Source organism: Puma concolor, chromosome F2 (assembly GCF_028749965.1).
Source record: "Puma concolor isolate L17-30 chromosome F2, mPumCon1.1.hap2, whole genome shotgun sequence".
In the NCBI taxonomy this organism is placed as follows: Eukaryota; Metazoa; Chordata; class Mammalia; order Carnivora; family Felidae; genus Puma; species Puma concolor.
Genome location: NC_141684.1, coordinates 36,197,797 through 36,215,751, shown reverse-complemented (window position 1 = coordinate 36,215,751; position 17,955 = coordinate 36,197,797). Strand labels below are relative to the sequence as shown.

At 41.3% G+C, this 17,955-nt stretch overlaps 1 protein-coding gene and 1 pseudogene across 4 annotated transcripts in view; both read left to right on the top strand.

The window, feature by feature from the left end:
- The window catches only part of GRHL2 (grainyhead like transcription factor 2), a 176,253-nt gene that overhangs the window by 117,386 nt on the left and 40,912 nt on the right, over nucleotides 1-17,955 (top strand). For all 4 annotated transcript variants that reach the window (XM_086695141.1, XM_086695139.1, XM_086695138.1 and 1 more), the window contains exon 9: nucleotides 12,505-12,663. In XM_086695141.1, coding sequence (XP_086551267.1) covers nucleotides 12,505-12,663 — 159 coding nt within the window. The remainder of the gene's footprint in view (nucleotides 1-12,504; nucleotides 12,664-17,955) is intronic.
- On the top strand, nucleotides 13,232-16,431 carry LOC147571940 (26S proteasome regulatory subunit 4 pseudogene; annotated as a pseudogene).

Genomic DNA, 17,955 nt, shown 5'->3' with positions numbered 1-17,955 from the left:
GTTTGTACCTTTTATTTATTGCATTTATATCTGATTTTGCTCTGATCCCAAGGAGATATTACATGAGAACTGAGACCCGGTTTGAGGGATAGAAACATGGATGTGCTGATAAGAGTCAGCTGGCTGGCCTGGAAAATCAAAATGGAAGTTGGGAATAAAAAGTGTCCTCTATTTGTAAACCCATTCTTAAAATAGAAAATGGAGGGGCGCCTGGGTGGTTCAATTGGTTGAGCGTCTCACTCTTGGTTTCGGCTCAGGTCATGATCCCAGGGTTGTGGGATCGAGCCCTGCATTGGGCTCCGTGCTGAGTGTAGAGCCTGCTTAGGATTCTCTCACTGTCTCCCTCTGCTTCTCCCCCAGTCGCACATGTGCACTCTCTCTCGCTCTCAAAATAAAAAAAATAAAAGAAAATGGCGTTTGTTTAATGTCCCAGCATGGCCCTATAGCTGCCTTGGACTAAGGACACTTGATGTGGCCTGTGTCATGAATTCCTTCACGTTGTGAGATGTGAGGAGAGCTATCGTGGAGGGTGACTTACTCTGTCCCCATGTACTCCAGGGTGCTTCCTTTTCTTGATGCACGGGTTAACCCTTTCTCTTCCCAGTGCTGTCTTTTCTAGGTACAGCTAGTGGTCGGTAAGCTAAGCTTAGCTTTTTGCTCCATCAGCTGCTAATGGATGGGAAAGACAGCTTTTCTGTCCTCATTATCTCAATGTTAGTAGCTTAACAGATAGGCTGGTGGAAACACCAGTGCTTTGATCAGGGCCTACGTAAAAATACTAAGTTGGCGAAAATGTAAGTGTTCTCACCGCCTTGTACACTGCAAATTATCCAGTCTTTTTTGTGGGAAATAAGGTTATGCTATTTGAAAGACTGGCTTGAAATTCACCAAATCATGGTGCATCCATTAAATCGTCCCAAATTTATTATATCTCTCATTCCTTCTCTTTCCTTTCCAATACTTCTTTTTGGTCTAAAATAGTTCATCAGTTCTTATTGGGCCACCTCACAGCACTTAGAAAATTATGGTCTCTGTAGTCTTGACAAATCTCACCTTCTGATGGGATGTTTCTAAATGGACTGTGTTCTCTCTCTGCCACACTCCAGTGCTGGATCCCAAGGCAGAAGACAAGATAATGTAAATATCGATTTTCAGGATGAAAAAAGAAGCCAAAGTACTGGCTAAGGATGGCCATACTCCTGATGCCCCATGGGCTCATGACCTGGCTCATTACCCCAACCCCCAACCTCCTGCCAGCAGTCTGGGGAGCCCTCTTTCTGCTTATAAGACAGTCTGGGATGAGATGAGCTTGATAGCTATTGCTGAGTAAGAAAAAGTTACATCCCAATTTTTCGTCTAAGGAGGGCCCAGTTTTAAACAAGTCATCTTGTGGAAGGTTAGAGAACGTTATAAGGCATCTTTCATGGTCTCAAAGGTAAAGAAAGGCTTGGGGGAGGCTCCGGGGTGGGGTCGTGAAAGGTCCAGATACACACTGCGAAGCAGGGCAAATGGCATTTTTGTGTGTTTGCTGGGGCGTGGTGTGGGTGAAGGAAGTTTTAGAAGGGAAAGGTAAACATTTGCTGGAGTCTTTGGTATTGAACTTAAACAAAGCCATGCCTTTGTTCCAGTTTTATAAGGTAATGGTTGGTAGGAAAAGCTCTAAAGCTAGAGTTAATTCACATATAGAAGGAATAATCTGTGGAAGGCATCTCACTGAAGATATCAATGGCCTGATCTTTTGTTAGGTTGTGGAGTATCCATGGTTTCTGGACTGAATTCTGCTCAGGGCTCTGTAATTTCCATGCATGAATTACTGTATGTGTGCCGAGAATTAAATTACAGATTTGGATTTCATAGACCGATGGCGGTGCGTGTGTATGTGTGTGTGCGCGTGCGCTCTCATGCACACACATGCACCAAGGTTAATATTTATTCAATGATTACTACATACTGGGCACTCCGCCAGGTGCTTTGTGTATATTATGCAATATTCATATCTTAAGTGGATAACACTTTTCATTTAAATAATGAAGACTTTGAAGCCCAGAGAAGTTAGCCAGCTTAATGAAAGTTGCACAGCTAACGCGGAGCAGAGCCAGAACTCCCACCTTGGGCTATCTAAAGCACGTGCTCTTTCAGCACTGCCGTTTTGTATTGAGGAGGATCGAGCAGGAACATATCCGACATTATTTCTGGCAAAGGGGCGGTCACTGCTTCGAAGCAGCTTGCCTCTTGCATATCATGCACTAGGCCAGGCAGTGGAAATTCACGGACAGATAAGCCAGGCAAAGTGTCTGCTCTTGGAGAACATTTTGGCCAGGCTGAGAAGTAAGACATAGCTGTAAATAAATGTAATATGAATGGAAGAGTGACAAAGATTCTTATGAAAATAGAGGTAAAGTGCCAGGAAAGGTCTGGAAAGGGAGAAAATTCTTTTTTTTATTTAAAAATGTCCCCAACTTTTTCCTTAAAGAAGTTAGAGGGGTGCCTGGGTGGCTAGGTCCGTTAAACATCTGACTTCTGCTCAGGTCATGATCTCACAGTTAGTGAGTTCAGGCCCCACATCGGGCCCTGTGCTGACAGCTCAGAGCCTGGAGGCTGCTTCGGATTCTGTCTCCCTCTCCCTCTGCCCCTCCCCCGCTCATGTTCTGTCTATCTCTCTCAGGGATGAATAAACGTTAGCAATTTTTTTAAAAAAATTACAAATGAAAAGCTGAAAGAATAATACAATTATCGCCACATACCCTTCACTGGGATTGACTCATTATTAATACTTTGCCAGATTTCTTTTATCTTTTCTCTCTCTCTCTCTCTCTCTCTGTCTCTCCCTCTGTCTCTCCCTCTGTCTGTCTGTCTGTCTCTCTCTCTCTCTCTCTCTCTCACACACACACACACACACACACACACTTATACTTCACTTCTAAATACTGTAGCATGTAGAGAGATCACCTTTCTGCGGGATCAGGGAAGACATAGGGAGGATTTGGCATATGGGCTGTGTCGTAAGGGTCAGTTGTAATGTAAGCACATGGAAGTTGGAAAGAGGAGCACGTCAGGTGGAAGAACAGGATGCTCGAAGGTGTGGCGTGGAGAGCACAAGAAGAGCAGGGAATTTGGGGCAGGAGAACTATTAGGAGTTGTTTATAAAGAGGGGAGGATAGAAGTCATGGGAAAGGATGAGATGCAGACTCACCCCACTGAGGCATGTTGGAGGAACCAGACAAGAAAGGGGTGGTCAAGAAGGAGACTACAGGGGTGCCTGGGTGGTGCAGTCGGTTAAGCGTCCGACTTCAGCCAGGTCACGATCTCGCGGTCCGTGAGTTCGAGCCCCGCGTCGGGCTCTGGGCTGATGGCTCAGAGCCTGGAGCCTGTTTCCGATTCTGTGTCTCCCTCTCTCTCTGCCCCTCCCCCGTTCATGCTCTGTCTCTCTGTCCCAAAAATAAATAAAAAACGTTGAAAAAAAAATTTAAAAAAAAAAAAGAAGGAGACTACAGAAGAAGGCAGAGAGGCAGGGGATGGAGCCGGGGAAGAAGGAAGAACTAACTGGCCAGTGAAGTCAGTGCAGTAGGTCGTGGTTTCTCAAAGCCTGGCCTTCCATGTGTGTCATCCATCTCAACTTGGGTTAGACGTGCAGGTACTTGGATCTCTCACCTCGGACCTACTGAATTGGAAACCCTGGGCATGGGGCCCTGTAATGCATATTTTACCCAGACCTCCTAGATGCCTACTAAATAGGGAACCCTTGCTTATAAATTTGCTATTGAGTCCTCGAAGAAAGCAATTTCAGTCACATTGTGAGGACAAAAGCCAGATTAAAAATAGTGACATGGGGGGCGCCTGGGTAGCTCAGTCGGTTAAGCGGCCAACTTCGGCTCAGGTCATGATCTCGCGGGCCGTGAGTTCGAGCCCCGCGTCGGGCTCTGTGCTGACAGCTCAGAGCCTGGAGCCTGTTTCAGATTCTGTGTCGCCCTCTCTCTGACCCTCCCCCGTTCATGCTTTGTCTCTCTCTGTCTCAAAAATAAATAAACGTTAAAAAAATAAAAAAATAAAATAAAAATAGTGACATGGCCTTATATACTGTGAAAAATTTATATGTGCATGTGTGTACGAAATCCATGTTGAAAGACACACGTTGCATCCTTGTAAGATGAAAAGACTGCAAACAGCCCAATGGTAAAGAAATTATTACTCCTTATTTCACAGTTCTTTAAAAACGAAAAGGGCTATCTTCAAAATTTATTTAGTAAAGCAAGATGCATAACTATGTTTACTGTGGTACCATTTGTATAAAAAAAGAATAATGATATGTATTGCATGGCATATTTCTAGAAGGATACACAAGAAATTATGAAAGATCCTCAAGAGACTGTTGGTTGTTTAGAGAACTATGCAGGGTGGGGGGGAGGTGTTTTCAGTTAATTCTTTTGTGCCTTTTGAATTTTGTGCCATAGTATTACAAACTCAAAGCAAGTTTTAAGTATTAAACATGAGCCAAAAAGGATTCATATAACAACAAATGATCAGAAAGTTGAGTCACTGAATCTTTTCAGTCTGTATTTACATCCTTCCTCTGACCGGGAGCTCATTATTTATGAAACAGGCCACCCCACTGTGGTATAAGGTCCAAATTCTTCCTCATCCTGAGATGCCATTTCACAAGCTGTGTTCAGGTGAAGGGCAGTAAAGATCCTGCCTGAGAGATTTCTCTCTTGCTCTCTCCCTGTCAAACCCTGTGACTCCACCCTTCTAGAAGTGTTGTGCAGAGAGTGATTTTCTGTTGTAAAAATCAGTTCACTTCAATTAAATATCTTTTTGCTCAAATTAATGTGAATCCTAATTAACCTGCCTTTGAATCATTTGGCGATAGCATCTCAAGATGCCTTGAGAGAGAATCGAGGGAGGAAGGAGGGCTTGAACTGGGGGACTGGAGGGGACACAAAGAACTAGCCTTGCAGGGGGAGCAGCTGGGGGTGGGGGGCAAAATGGGCGTGGCTTTGTTGGCTGTGCCATCAAGGTGAGGAAGGGCTTGGGGTCAGAGAAAGGAGCAACCCTAGAGACCACGGTGATGAGGAAACTCCCTTAGATTTTCACAGCACTGTACAGTTTCAGACCTAATCTCATTTTATTTTTTTAAACATCTATTTATTTATTTTGAGAGCAACAGAGAGAGTAGGAGCAAGCGAGCAGGGGAGGGGCAGAGAGAGAGAGGGAGAGAGAATCCCTGCTCTGACAGTGCAGTCCCTGACTCAGAGCTCGAAGTCACATACTGTGAGATCATGATGAGTGCTGAAATTGAGCTGGATGCTTAGCCAACTGAGCCACCCAGGCGCCCCAAACATAATCTCATCTTAAAGTGGCGCAATATTGGGGCGCCTGGGTGGCGCAGTCGGTTAAGCATCTGACTTCAGCCAGGTCACGATCTCGCGGTCCCGGAGTTTGAGCCCCGCGTCAGGCTCTGGGCTGATGGCTCAGAGCCTGGAGCCTGTTTCCGATTCTGTGTCTCCCTCTCTCTCTGCCCCTCCCCCGTTCATGCTCTGTCTCTCTCTGTCCCAAAAATAAATAAACGTTGAAAAAATAATAATAATAAAGTGGCGCAATACTGAGGTAGAGATTGTTGCGCCTATTGAAAAATGAGGCAAGTGAGGCTTAGAAAGGGCAAACAGTCCAAGGCCACAGTGCTGGGATTTGCATCAAGTACCTGACTCTGAACTTCCTGTACATTTTTTTCCCTCGCTGCGCTTTCCCCTCATTTGGCTTCCAGTTTCCAAGAAAGCTCTGTCTTTTTTCTTACATAACTTCACTTTTGAGTCGATCCTATTTAATCCTTGCTTCCGAGGCTCTTAGGCCCCACATTCCACCTTTCTGCAGCCTCTGACATTCACCTTCTCTTAATGTGGGAACACCTCCTCCATCTTGGAAGAACACCTCTGCGTGGCCGTGCTGTCTGCTACCTGCTTCCCCTATTCCTGTTCATCCCTCCTTCCCCCACCACATTCCCCAGCTGAGAAGCCTTCTGTCTGTCTCCAAGTCTTGGCTCACCCCAGCGATCTAGCTTCCTGCCCTTCCCTCCATTAGTCGGGCCTCTCAAAGGGATACAGGACCTCTTTACGTCTGAATCTGGTGGCCTTTGCTCAGCCTTCACTCTCCTTGTCCTCTCTGTGACTTGAATGTTGAGTGCTACGGCTGGAGTTCTGTCTTGGCCCCGATAATACATAACTTGACCTCATTAGGTGTTCATGACTTGATCACAGTGACAGACACATCGTGGTTGGCCTCTTCCGTCACCAGGCGCCTTCCTTTGGGCTCCACCTTAACTTCCCCCTACACACCCTCCTCTCCCACAAGGCTTGCCTCGTTGCTCTTTTCAGAGTCAGCATGTATCTGTCTTCCAACTCGTGACACCTATACCAAATCTTCCCTGGCTGACTTGCCGATTTCTCTCCTTTTCATCAAGTCTTACAGAACTTATAGTCTGGGATAGTCAGTTTAGTATCTAATTATCTACATTTCACAATAGCAAAAACTGTAACATCTCTCTTCTTTCTTGAGGATAGGACTGTACTGAACACTCCCTTATTTCCCATAGCATACATAAATAGCATCATCCATGGCATACACACACACACACACACACACACACGCACACACACACGGACGTATATTCATCCAGAGTATATGGTTGGTGCTCACTTTATGTTTGTTGATATGCAAGCAGGTAACAAATTTTGAGGATAAATCTGATCAGAGCAGCTCATTCTGCTGTATTATCTTGATGACTTCAGCTACTCAAAGCAATCTTGGCTCCTAAGAGGTTCGGCTAAAATGAAGGCAAGAGTATGGATAAAGAGGGAAATGTGTTTTTAGAAAGGTAATTTTCCCTTAATGCATTAGACAAATATTTGTTGAGTATTTATCATGGGACTGGCACTAGGATTAGAGTGACCTTGAGGCAGACAAGGGCCTCCTCTTATGGGCTTGCAACCCCGTGGAGCAGACAGGCAATTAGGCACTAAACAGAAAAACAATAAGATAAATCCAAACGATGTCAAGTACTATGAAGAAAATAGAGGAGCAGCGTTATAGAGTTTGCTTCTGGTCCTGGGCTGAGGTGGGAAGAGGAGGAGGAAGATAACTCTAGACGGGGTGGTCAAGACAGGTATTTGAAGAGTTGGCACTGGACTGAAATCTGAATGAGAAGGAGCTGGCAATGTGCGGGACAGTGTGTGGGGCAGCACTGGAGATCGAGGGCACAACAAATAGCAAAGGCTGTCAACCGGGAACAAGCTTGGTTTGTTGAAATGGAAAACGTTGAGGACTAAAAGAATATGGAAAACTATGGTAGACTCTGTGAATAAACCTAATGTGTATGTATGTATATGCAGACATACCCAGAGTATCTGTAGGAGAAAATAAAGAATTATGAGATTTTTAGTAATTCCCTAAAAGTGCTATATAAATGGAAGTGTCAGAAAATCTAAATTTCTTAGGTTCTCAAGAAAATCACAAATTCTCTCATTTTTTAAAAATGTTTATTTATTTTTGAGAGAGAGAGAGAGAGAGAGAGACAGTGTGAGAGCAGGGGAGGGGCAGAGAGAGAGGGAGACATAGAATCCGAAGCAGGCTTCAGGCTCCAAGCTGTCAGCACAGAGCCTAACTCGGGGCTCCAACCCATGAACCATGAGATCATGACCTGAACTGAAGTCAGATGCTTAACCAACTGAGCCACCCAGGTGCCCTTATCTCATCATTCTTGAATCCCACCATGTAGCATAATACCAGGCACAGACAGAAGATACATGATAAATATTTGATAAATTAATGCCTGAAGGCAATGAATGAATGAATGCCTAAGACCGAGAGGTTATGTGTTCATATTGTCTACTTTTAGGCTGTCTTTCTGTCTTAATTTGGCATTGCCTCTGCACCCAATTACCATCATATAAAATGGAAGAAAAATGCTGATATTTAAGAAAACCACCCATATGGTCTTTAATAATTCTAAGAATCAAGAGGAAAACAGAGTGGGGAGATTGGCAAGAGCACACTTATGTATTTATATATTGTTTGTGTTTTAGAGGGAGAATGCTGATTTCTTGTTGTACGCTATGTCGCTCTAATCTGCAGGCTAATGCTTCTGCAATTTCTTGGAAAAGAGCTCTTCACGTCCCAAAATAAGGAAATAAGTAGCTGTCTTCATCTTTAATCAGAAGAATCTTGAAATGCAAAATACATTGTTTAAAGAGGAAAAGATAAATGTTTTCCATCAAATCATCGACATTATGATTTTTTAAATCCCAACTTGCGGGGCGCCTGGGTGGCTCAGTCAGTTAGGCCTCCGACTTCAGCTCAGGTCATGATCTCGCGGTCCGTGGCTTCGAGCCCCGCGTTGGGCTCTGTGCTGACAGCTCAGAGCCTGGAGCCTATTTCAGATTCTGTGTTTCCCTCTCTCTCTGACCCTCCCCCATTCATGCTCTGTCTCTCTCTGTCTCAAAAATAAAAATAAATGTTAAAAAAAATTTTTAAAAAAAATCCCAACTTGCTTTGTAAATCAAAGGTAGACCCATTTATTTTAAAAGCAAGCTCTTGAAAAAATCTTAGGGGTTAATAATCAAGTTAATGTGGTAATTCTAAACCTCATTGATTTGTATTTATTTTGATAAATCTTACTATATGCTTGGTGCACAACTGAGAGTTATTATATTCTGGGCAAAGTCACTTGTCTTTTGTAGGAACTACAAACTGGAAATTGTAATTCACATGTAAAAAAAAAAAAGGGTTTATTAAGAAATGTCAATTGTCATGAGACTGCCTCTGTTTCTGGAAAGGTCTTGGTATATTTAGAACCAATCTTTCTATCTGAATCAATTTTTGAACCAGTGACAAAATTATAATACTATCTATTATCTGCCTAGATACACTTGATTTAATTATTATTTTTCTAAAAAATAAATTACGTACTGTCAGAATTACAGGAATATTAATAGCTGAGGTTTTGAAAGCATTATATGAACGTATATAATATTCATAATTATCGGGTGACATACCCAATTGTTCATGGCATTTATATGCTCTTTACATAATCAGGGCTCCTACTGGAGTGAAAAAGAATTTTCTGTGCTTGACATTTGGGTGAACGTTTGGTGGAGAGAAAGCATACCTTTTCCCTAAGTTTCTGTAGCATGCATTTGCAAACAGTACTTTGTAGATAAACTTCCAAGAAAATGGCTTTCACGTTTGCCGGCTGTGCGTGGAGCTGGGACATGTTTGGGTTTGCAAGATGAAACAAATAAATGCTTATCAGTTCTCAAGCCAGGGTTTTAGTTAATGTCCTTCCATCCCTTCCCATCCCTTCTAGTCCCCAACTGCAGTTAAAGTTCAACCATTTAGGTTTTAAGTGCAGCACAGTGAGACTATGATTACTACCATGGGGCACGGAAACTGTGCTTTACTATTGGGTTCAGGCAGCCAGGTAAGAGGAGAGCGGTGCCAACTCTATTATAAAATCCCTGTTAGGATAGTTTTGGGAGCTGCCAGCTCAATGTAGCAGAGAAGGCAGAGTCTCGTGTCATTTAGTTTGTATAGGATCAGGAGGCCATGCATCAAAAAGAGCCCATTGGACCTTTACTAAGAATCTCTCCCATTAAAAGGACCTAGTCTAAGTGTGTCCAGGTACAGTCTCGTGTGTTGTAGCTCATTTGACCTTTAAAGACCTTCTCTACCGGGGAGGATTTAGTCTATTTATCGTAGTATATTGCCAGCGGATCTGTCCTACTCAAGCGGTCCTTGTAAATATACACATGCCATCAGCCCAGCTCTCTTAGTTGGGACTTGGAGCTGACAAAGGCCACAATTATCATTGCATTCTGCCTGTCTGAGTGCGGTCCACTCTGTGTGATGTATGGGTAATTCACTGACCCAAGTGTGAACCCTAATACCTTAGGAAATATACATCAGAACACTTTTGTCTTTTGGATTCTGTAGTACTAGGCAGGTTTTATGAGGGAGTAGAAAGGAACCAGTCTGTACTGAGGCCCCCCGTGAGTTATAGTCACTACCGAAAGATTTCTGTATGAAATCCATGGTCAAAAATACGGACAATGGCATAGTTCCCCAGAGTGGTCATTGATTTGCTGATAGAAAGCTGTGTTTTATACATTCTGGCCAAGATAAGCCTATTGTCAGTAATAACAATAACAATAGAAGAAGTCAAGTGTTCCCAGGAAAGTATACTTTTATTTGTTGGTTTGACCTAAAGATCAGCATTTGACGACGTTGTTGTAGTCTTTAGAGCTCCATCATGTTGCTTCTCTCTCCCCATCTGGCCTCTGACTTCCGTGATTACAGGACTACAATTGGTGCATCTGTCCTAGTCTCTAGCACAGTCTCAGGAACATAGTAGGCATTTAAAAATATTTGTGGCACACATCAATGTTCTCTGCAGTTAGGGCATCTCCAGGAGCAGCAGACCGCATTTGCTGTCTACTTTTACCCTGAAAGTTCAGGAAGAGAGACAGGCCTGGTGTAGTCTTTCTCAGTGGTCTTTATCACTCAGTTCCCCTGAATCACTTGACATTTGAATTTTGAGTCCTTTTTCTCTACCATTACTAATTAATGATAGTCCATAGTCTCATCCCAGTGTCTGTGCGGGCTTTGCTTCACACATGTCCTCCAGGTTCAGTGCCGTGTTCTGTGTTCTCATGACCTCTGTACTTGACCACCCTGTGTTGGTTATTACTGGATTACTCCTCTGTCCTCCCCTTGGACCGTCCACTATGTGAGTCAGGGGTCTGGCTTTGTTCTCTGCCCTCAATGTCTAATGTTATGTTTGACTTACAATGGGCTTGTGTTGATGTTTATAGGATGAATAATAAGAATGAATGAATGAATGAATGAATGAATGAAAGATATCCATGGTTACATCATCTCTAGGCACTTGTTTTCATATGATGGCTGGAAAACTGAGGGTCTGTGGCACAGTGCACAAGGTTGTTGTAATTCGCATGTCACTAAGACATTTCATCTTAGCCTTATTGTTGATGTGGTGCGTTATTGCTGTGTTTCTCGTGACCAAGTAAGAGGCTCAGAAACAAAATTAAAAAATGATCTTTGTATTGATAAAGCACTAAAAATGAGATATCTGCTTGTATAAATTACCAAAAACCTACAGGCAATAGAGCTTAAAATGAATTAGATCAATCCTGGTAGGAAAATCAAAGATTTGAATGGCCTTTAAAATGCAGTTCATGCCAGCGGCTCTTTGCTTTTGCAGAACTGTTCTTTTTGATGTTGCTGTGACACAAAAGGTCAAGGGTTTGAGAGTGAATGAAAATTTCAGTGGGACCAAATAAAACATGGGTCACATAATGCATCTATGCAGTTGTTTTCAGAATATTTAATAATTTACATTTTCATCCTTCAGGGAAGGATTTTAAAAATAATTTTAAGAAAAAAGTTGAAAACCAAAGACAGTAAGTGACTTGTCTGAGGTCTCTTAGCTGGTTCATGTTGGAGCTAGAACTAAAACTTTGGGCTTTTGGGGGGAGCCTGACTGGCTCAGTCTGTGGGGCCTGCAACTCTGGATCTCGGGGTCATGTGTTTGATCCCCACATTGGGTGTAGAAATTACTAAAAAAAATTAAGTAAACTTGGGCCGCCTGGGTGGCTCAGTCGGTTGAGCGTCCAGCTTTGGCTCAGGTCATGATCTTGCGGTTGACGAGTTCGAGCCCCGCATTGGGCTCTGTGCTAACAGCTCAGAGCCTGGAGCCTGCTTCCGATTCTGTGTTTCCCTCTCTTTCTGCCTCTCCCCCGCTCATGCTGTCTCTCTCTGTCTGAAAAATAAAGATAAACATTAAAAAAAATTTTTTTAATTAAATAAACTTAAATAAAACTTAGGGGTTTTTCTACAGATAAACTTATTGATGGATTCATCACATGTTTATTGAATGCCTGTTCTCCACCACACTCTACATTAGGTACGCCTAATACAAAAATAGTAAGAAATGGTCTCAAATCTCAAAATTAATAGTCAAGGAGGAAAAACAGATATATAAACAAATAACTATTTCAATGCAGTAGTGTGCAAGGGGAAATGTTCCCTACTTTTGTTTTTGGTTTTGTTTTATCCCACAGGTCAGAGATTTGAGACAGTGATGTAATATTAGAAGTGACAGCTTTAATATGTTGAAGAGATAGTGGTTTACACATCTGATTTATGCATGTTTGAAACATAGGTAAAACTTTGCTGATATGCCTAAAGGAAAGCATCAATTGTCTATTTCAAGATTTAATAAGAAAGCAACAATTTTTATACATTTAAATTATAAACTACGATATATATAATGTTTCATGTGCTCAGCATGTTCTTATTTCAGCGTATCCAAATGTTCTTCACTTGTCCTTAGAAGATTGTGTAGTGTTGTGATTCCAAGTCTTAGGCTTATGCATTTTTTAATAGATCCTTTTTACGGTGACTTGTGACCTTTTCCTTTCTTTCTCCCACCCTCAGATTTTCATCACTGTGAATTGCCTGAGTACAGATTTCTCGTCCCAGAAAGGGGTGAAAGGACTTCCTTTGATGATTCAGATTGATACATACAGTTATAATAATCGTAGCAATAAGCCCATTCATAGAGCTTACTGCCAGATCAAGGTCTTCTGCGACAAAGTGAGTAAAGATCATAAAGGTATCTTTGTTATTAGATACTACTTTTAATGACGTTTCCCCCTTGTTACCTTCTCTTGTCTGATGGTGTCAAATTAATTACCTTATCACACTGGGAGTTGTAATCTGTCATTTTCAATTCCTGTTAGATATCTAGGGAGTCATCAGTCAACTCTATTCTTTTATTAGTCAATCAGTTTCACCACTAATTTAATGACTGATTGACACTGCACTGTACCATCAGTCTAATTCACTTAGATAACTGAAATAATAGATTAATAATTTTTACCGGGTATAAGCCTGTCCCAGAGCATATCAGTATAAGATGTATTATTTTATGGGTTAAATGGGATCTCACTTAGAGCTTTTTGGAATGGAAATGGCACCTATAAAATAAGTTTATTAGTAAACATGCACTCAGGAGATACAGTTTTTTTAATCACTCTGAATCCCACTATAAGAGATACAATAATTAGAATGGCAAAGCTTAAAACCCTATGATTATGTGACATGAGATCCTTACAAATCCCAAATATGAGTGGGAATAAGCAACAACAGTTTTGAGACCTGTATGGTATCAGCATCACGAGGGAAAACAGTGGGGCTACTTGATAACCAAAGAACAGGTAACCTACAAAATCGCCCCCAGGTACTCACTAGAGAGTGAAGTGTGCCATCTGAGGACTGTATGTGAAACTGGGGTGGGAGGGTACAGATTCTGTAGACTCCAATTTGCTATTGCTGTTGGGTGCAAAGGGATGGAACATTGAAGTGTTTAGGGCTCTATGAACTCCAGAAAGTTATAAATTTAAGTTTCCTTCTAGGGCAAAACTCTGCAGTGAGAAAAAGCTGCTAGGAGTAGAATCCAAGTTGAATTGGACTCCTCCCACTCCTCCCCCCCCCCCCCAAAAAAAAAGGTATAAAGTAAAGAGAAATTCCAAATAAAAAGGGTGAAGAGAAAGGATATGGAGTAAACAAATCTCAGGAAATACAAGACTGTTTTTTTTGTTGTTGTTGTTGTTTTTTTTATCACTTTGTGAACACATCTGAAGAGAGAGCATGAGAGCCATGAAGCTAGCAGAACTATCCGGGTCCATTCATTTCACTTAAAAATGACCATCAGGAAAGAAAAACAGTTGAATCCCAATGGGTATCTCATGAAAATGGAGACTGAGATCACACTGACTTCTCTGTGGACCTACCCATGAAACGGGTGAAACCTATAGCTTAATGTTCCAAAATGAGCCAAATGCAATTAAGAAACACACAGAAGTCATGAAGACCAACATAAATCACATACAAAACTCAGGCATGACATGTCTTGAGAATAGAGTGATTTGAAAAGAGTTGTGATAGAATTCAGAAATAAACAATTAAAATATTTCAGAAGTAAAGACTACACTAGAAGCAAAACAAGAGTGAATAAATATACCAGGGGATGCCTTAGGAGAAATATGCAAGTTGGAAAGAGCAAAATTTTAAAAATCAAAAGAAAAAAAAGAGAGATGAGAAAGAAAATAATAGATATAAGAGAGTGGTAAAGAAGATCCAATATACATATAATAGGCGTCTTTGAGGTAGAAAACTAAAACAATGGAACAGGGTTTCAGTGGCAGAAGCAAGGTGGGTGAAAGAGTGGTGGTCATGGCCCTGGAGGTGGTAAAGAAGGATGACAAGGACCAGAAAATGAAATACGAACCTCCTGTGCCAACTAGAGTGGGGAAAAAGAAGAAAACAAAGGGACCTGGTGCTGTCAGCAAGCTGCCACTGGTGACCCGTCACACTCAGTGCCGGTTAAAATTACCGAAGTTAGAATTAAAGACTCTCTTCTTGTGGAGGAAGACTTCAGTAGAAATCAGGAACAAATGAAGACTTTAGAAGAAAAGCAAGAGGAGGAAAGATCAAAGGTGGATGATCTGAGGGGGACCCCAATGTTGGTAGGAATGTTGGAAGAGATCATTGATGACAGTCATGCCATCGTGTCTACATCTGTGGGCTCAGAACACTACGTCAACATTCTTTCCATTATAGACGAGGATCTGCTGGAACCAGGTTGCTCAGTCTTGCTCAACCACAAGGTGCATGCTGTCATAGGGGTGTTCATTGATGACACGGATCCCTTGGTCACAGTGATGAAGGTAGAAAAGGCTCCCCAGGAAACCTATGCTGATATTGGGGGGGGGGGGGGTTGGACAACCAAATCCAGGAAATTAAGGAATTTGTGGAGCTTCCTCTCGCTCATCCTGAATATTATGAAGAGATGGGTATAAAGCCCTCAAAGGGGGTCATTCTCTACGGTCCACCTGGCACAGGTAAAACCTTATTAGCCAAAGCAGTAGCAAACCAAACCTCAGCCACTTTCTTAAGAGTGGTTGGCTCTGAACTTATTCAGAAATACCTAGGTGATGGGCCCAAACTGATGCCACTGGAACAAAAACATATGACTCAAATTCCGGTGGTGAGAGAGAAAGTCAAAGAACAACGTTGGAACTGTTGGACCAGTTGGATGGATTTGATTCAAGGGGTGATGTGAAAGTGATCATGGCCACAAATTGAATAGAAACTTTGGATCCAGCACTTATCAGACCAGGCCGCATTGACAGGAAAATTGAGATCCCCCTGCCCGATGAAAAGACTAAACAGCGCATCTTTCAGATCCACACAAGCAGCATGACACCGGCCAATGATGTAACTCTGGACGACTTAATCATGGCTAAAGATGACCTCTCTGGGGCTGACATCAAGGCAGTCTGTACAAAAGCTGGTCTGATGGCCTTGAGAGAACGTAGAATGAAAGTAACAAATGAAGACCTCAAAAGTCTAAAGAAAATGTTCTTTATAAAAACCAAAAAGGCACCCCTGAGGGGTTCTATCTGTAGCTACCACATTGGCCTTCAAGGAAATGGTGGGGAGTGTCCCAGCTCCGAGGAAGGATGAGGCTGGGGAAGTTGCCCAGAGGGACCCATGTTCCAGTTGCCTTCATCCGTTGGCCACGTGCAGTGCTCTGCCCCCAATAAAGCAGGCTCCTTCTCAATAAATAAATAAGTAAACATATAAATAAATAAATAAATAAATAAATAAATAAATAAATAAATAAATAAAAAGACAGTGGAACTAAATCAATGCTAAAGATGATAAATCGGGAAAACTGAAAATATAAACTATATGTACAAATAAATCTATGTATATTTAAACAGCCTACCAGCACGTACTTGGGAAAACTGATGCAGGAAATCAACACCGAATTGTTAATTTATTAGACTTTAAAAATATTCTTGGGGCATATAAGTAGAAGAGAAGAGAAGAGAAGAGAAGAGAAGAGAAGAGAAGAGAAGAGAAGAGAATAATTAAAAAGTCACTATAAGGAAACCTTTGTCATCAAACTTTTCAATACCACTCTCAGGGACATTTAGGTAGCCTCCCCAGTAGAAGGGCCAGTAAGTCAATAGACACAGTTGTATAAATGAGAAAACAGTGGGTCAGCTGCACAGGTAACTTGTCTAAGTCACACAGCGAAAAAGTAGAGAGCTGGATGCAAATCCGGCCTGATTGCAAACCCATATTCCTTGAACTGATAAACAACCATATGCATAAAAAGCCAAAATGACAACTGAGGATTCAAAGCCTCAACAAAGAGCCAAGGTAGCCTGTTAAAAACAACAGAGAACAAAGAAAAATCAGTACATATCTTTAATTCAGCATATTGAACATGGAAAAAGCATTTCCAAACGATGTGCAACAGGGAATTTTTTTTAAAGTACAAGTGGGATAGCATTTAAATAATTTGAATTCCCTCACTGTATTCCAGATATTTCAAGGGAGATTGTAGAATTCCCCCCTCTGGGAATCTCCTTAGAGGTGAGGAGTAAGATTAGGGACAAGGAGAAAGGAAGGGAAGGGGTAGAGACACTGGGCAGTCCAGTTACCCTTACGTTAGAGCTGGAATTGACAGTGGGAAAGAGAGGCCTCAAGGGATGCTCATATAATTAGTTTTGTCAACAGTGTCGATATGATAAATACTAAAACTCAAAACAAAAGAAAAATGAAGGATGAATAGTGTTGTTCACCCATGTCCTAGGACTCTAAGAAACTAGTGATATAAAGAGTTTCCAGGGGTAGTTTTTAGCTTACTTCTCCTGTTGTTAAGGATAAGGAAGAAATCTCAAGTAGAATGCATTAACCTTACCTGCTGGTAATTTTTCTAATAAGCTAGATATAAAATCTTCTGTAATTTGGCATATATGCAGCTCTAATTTCAAAACCCAGGCAAAACTTACTCCTGGGAGATTGAAAAGAGAAAAAGTTTAATTTTTCCACTTTTCAAATGGGTGCGCGAATGCAAATGATTCATTTGAATTATCCTCTAAAGCAAAAGAGCTAAGAGCTATTCCAGTTTAAAATATAAGATTCCTAATCACAGTTGAGAACCCTAAACAGATGCAATTCTGCACTATTTATAGTTCTCCGGTTTGATTTATGATTAACACACCTGTGAGATACAAATAAAGACCTTCTCTAATTTATTTTTGATATTATGATACTTCTTTGAAATGCATATGTTTATGCATTAAAAAATTCAGGATCTGTCTATATATCTACCTATATCAATACCTATGTCTCTGTCTTTATATCTGTATTTAATAACTTCCATTATCTTTGCTGAAAAACAAGAATTGTATTACTGTAAACAGTAACTACGCATTGTGTAAAACTTGAGAAATGAAGCCATGTTCTTTTTTTTTTTTAAGATTTTTTTTTCTCTTTATTAATTTTTGTTTGGAAAGATCTTGGAAGTGACAATTGTTGAAGATGATGAAAAGCTAAAGATGCCCCTGCAAACTATCTTGGTACCTTGGCCAACTTTCAATCTGTTAAGGACACATTCTTAAAATAAATTCAGGGGAAACAATTTAAGTGTCAAATAAAACAAAGATAGCCATCACCCCTCAAGAAGTGGCCACAGTGATCACAAAATAATCAGGAAATCTTCAGGCATATTTTTCAAATCTGACACTCCAAAGTGAGCATTTAGGCAGGGGAAATTATTTTCAAATGACAAATTTGGTCTTTATAGAAAATTGTACTGTTCTGGAAGTAGACTTTTTGCACTTTGATAAGAGTGGAAAGAATGTCTTAGAAGCTTCGGTCACAGATAATCAAAGGAAGGAAAGGAATTCATGGAAGGTCAGGTTCAAGGAAGCTTTCTTCATCTTAATTAAATGTATCTCAGCTTTTCTGGGTCATTGTGAAGTCAAAGATTGATTTTAGAAATGGGAACTAGAAATGTTTGGATAC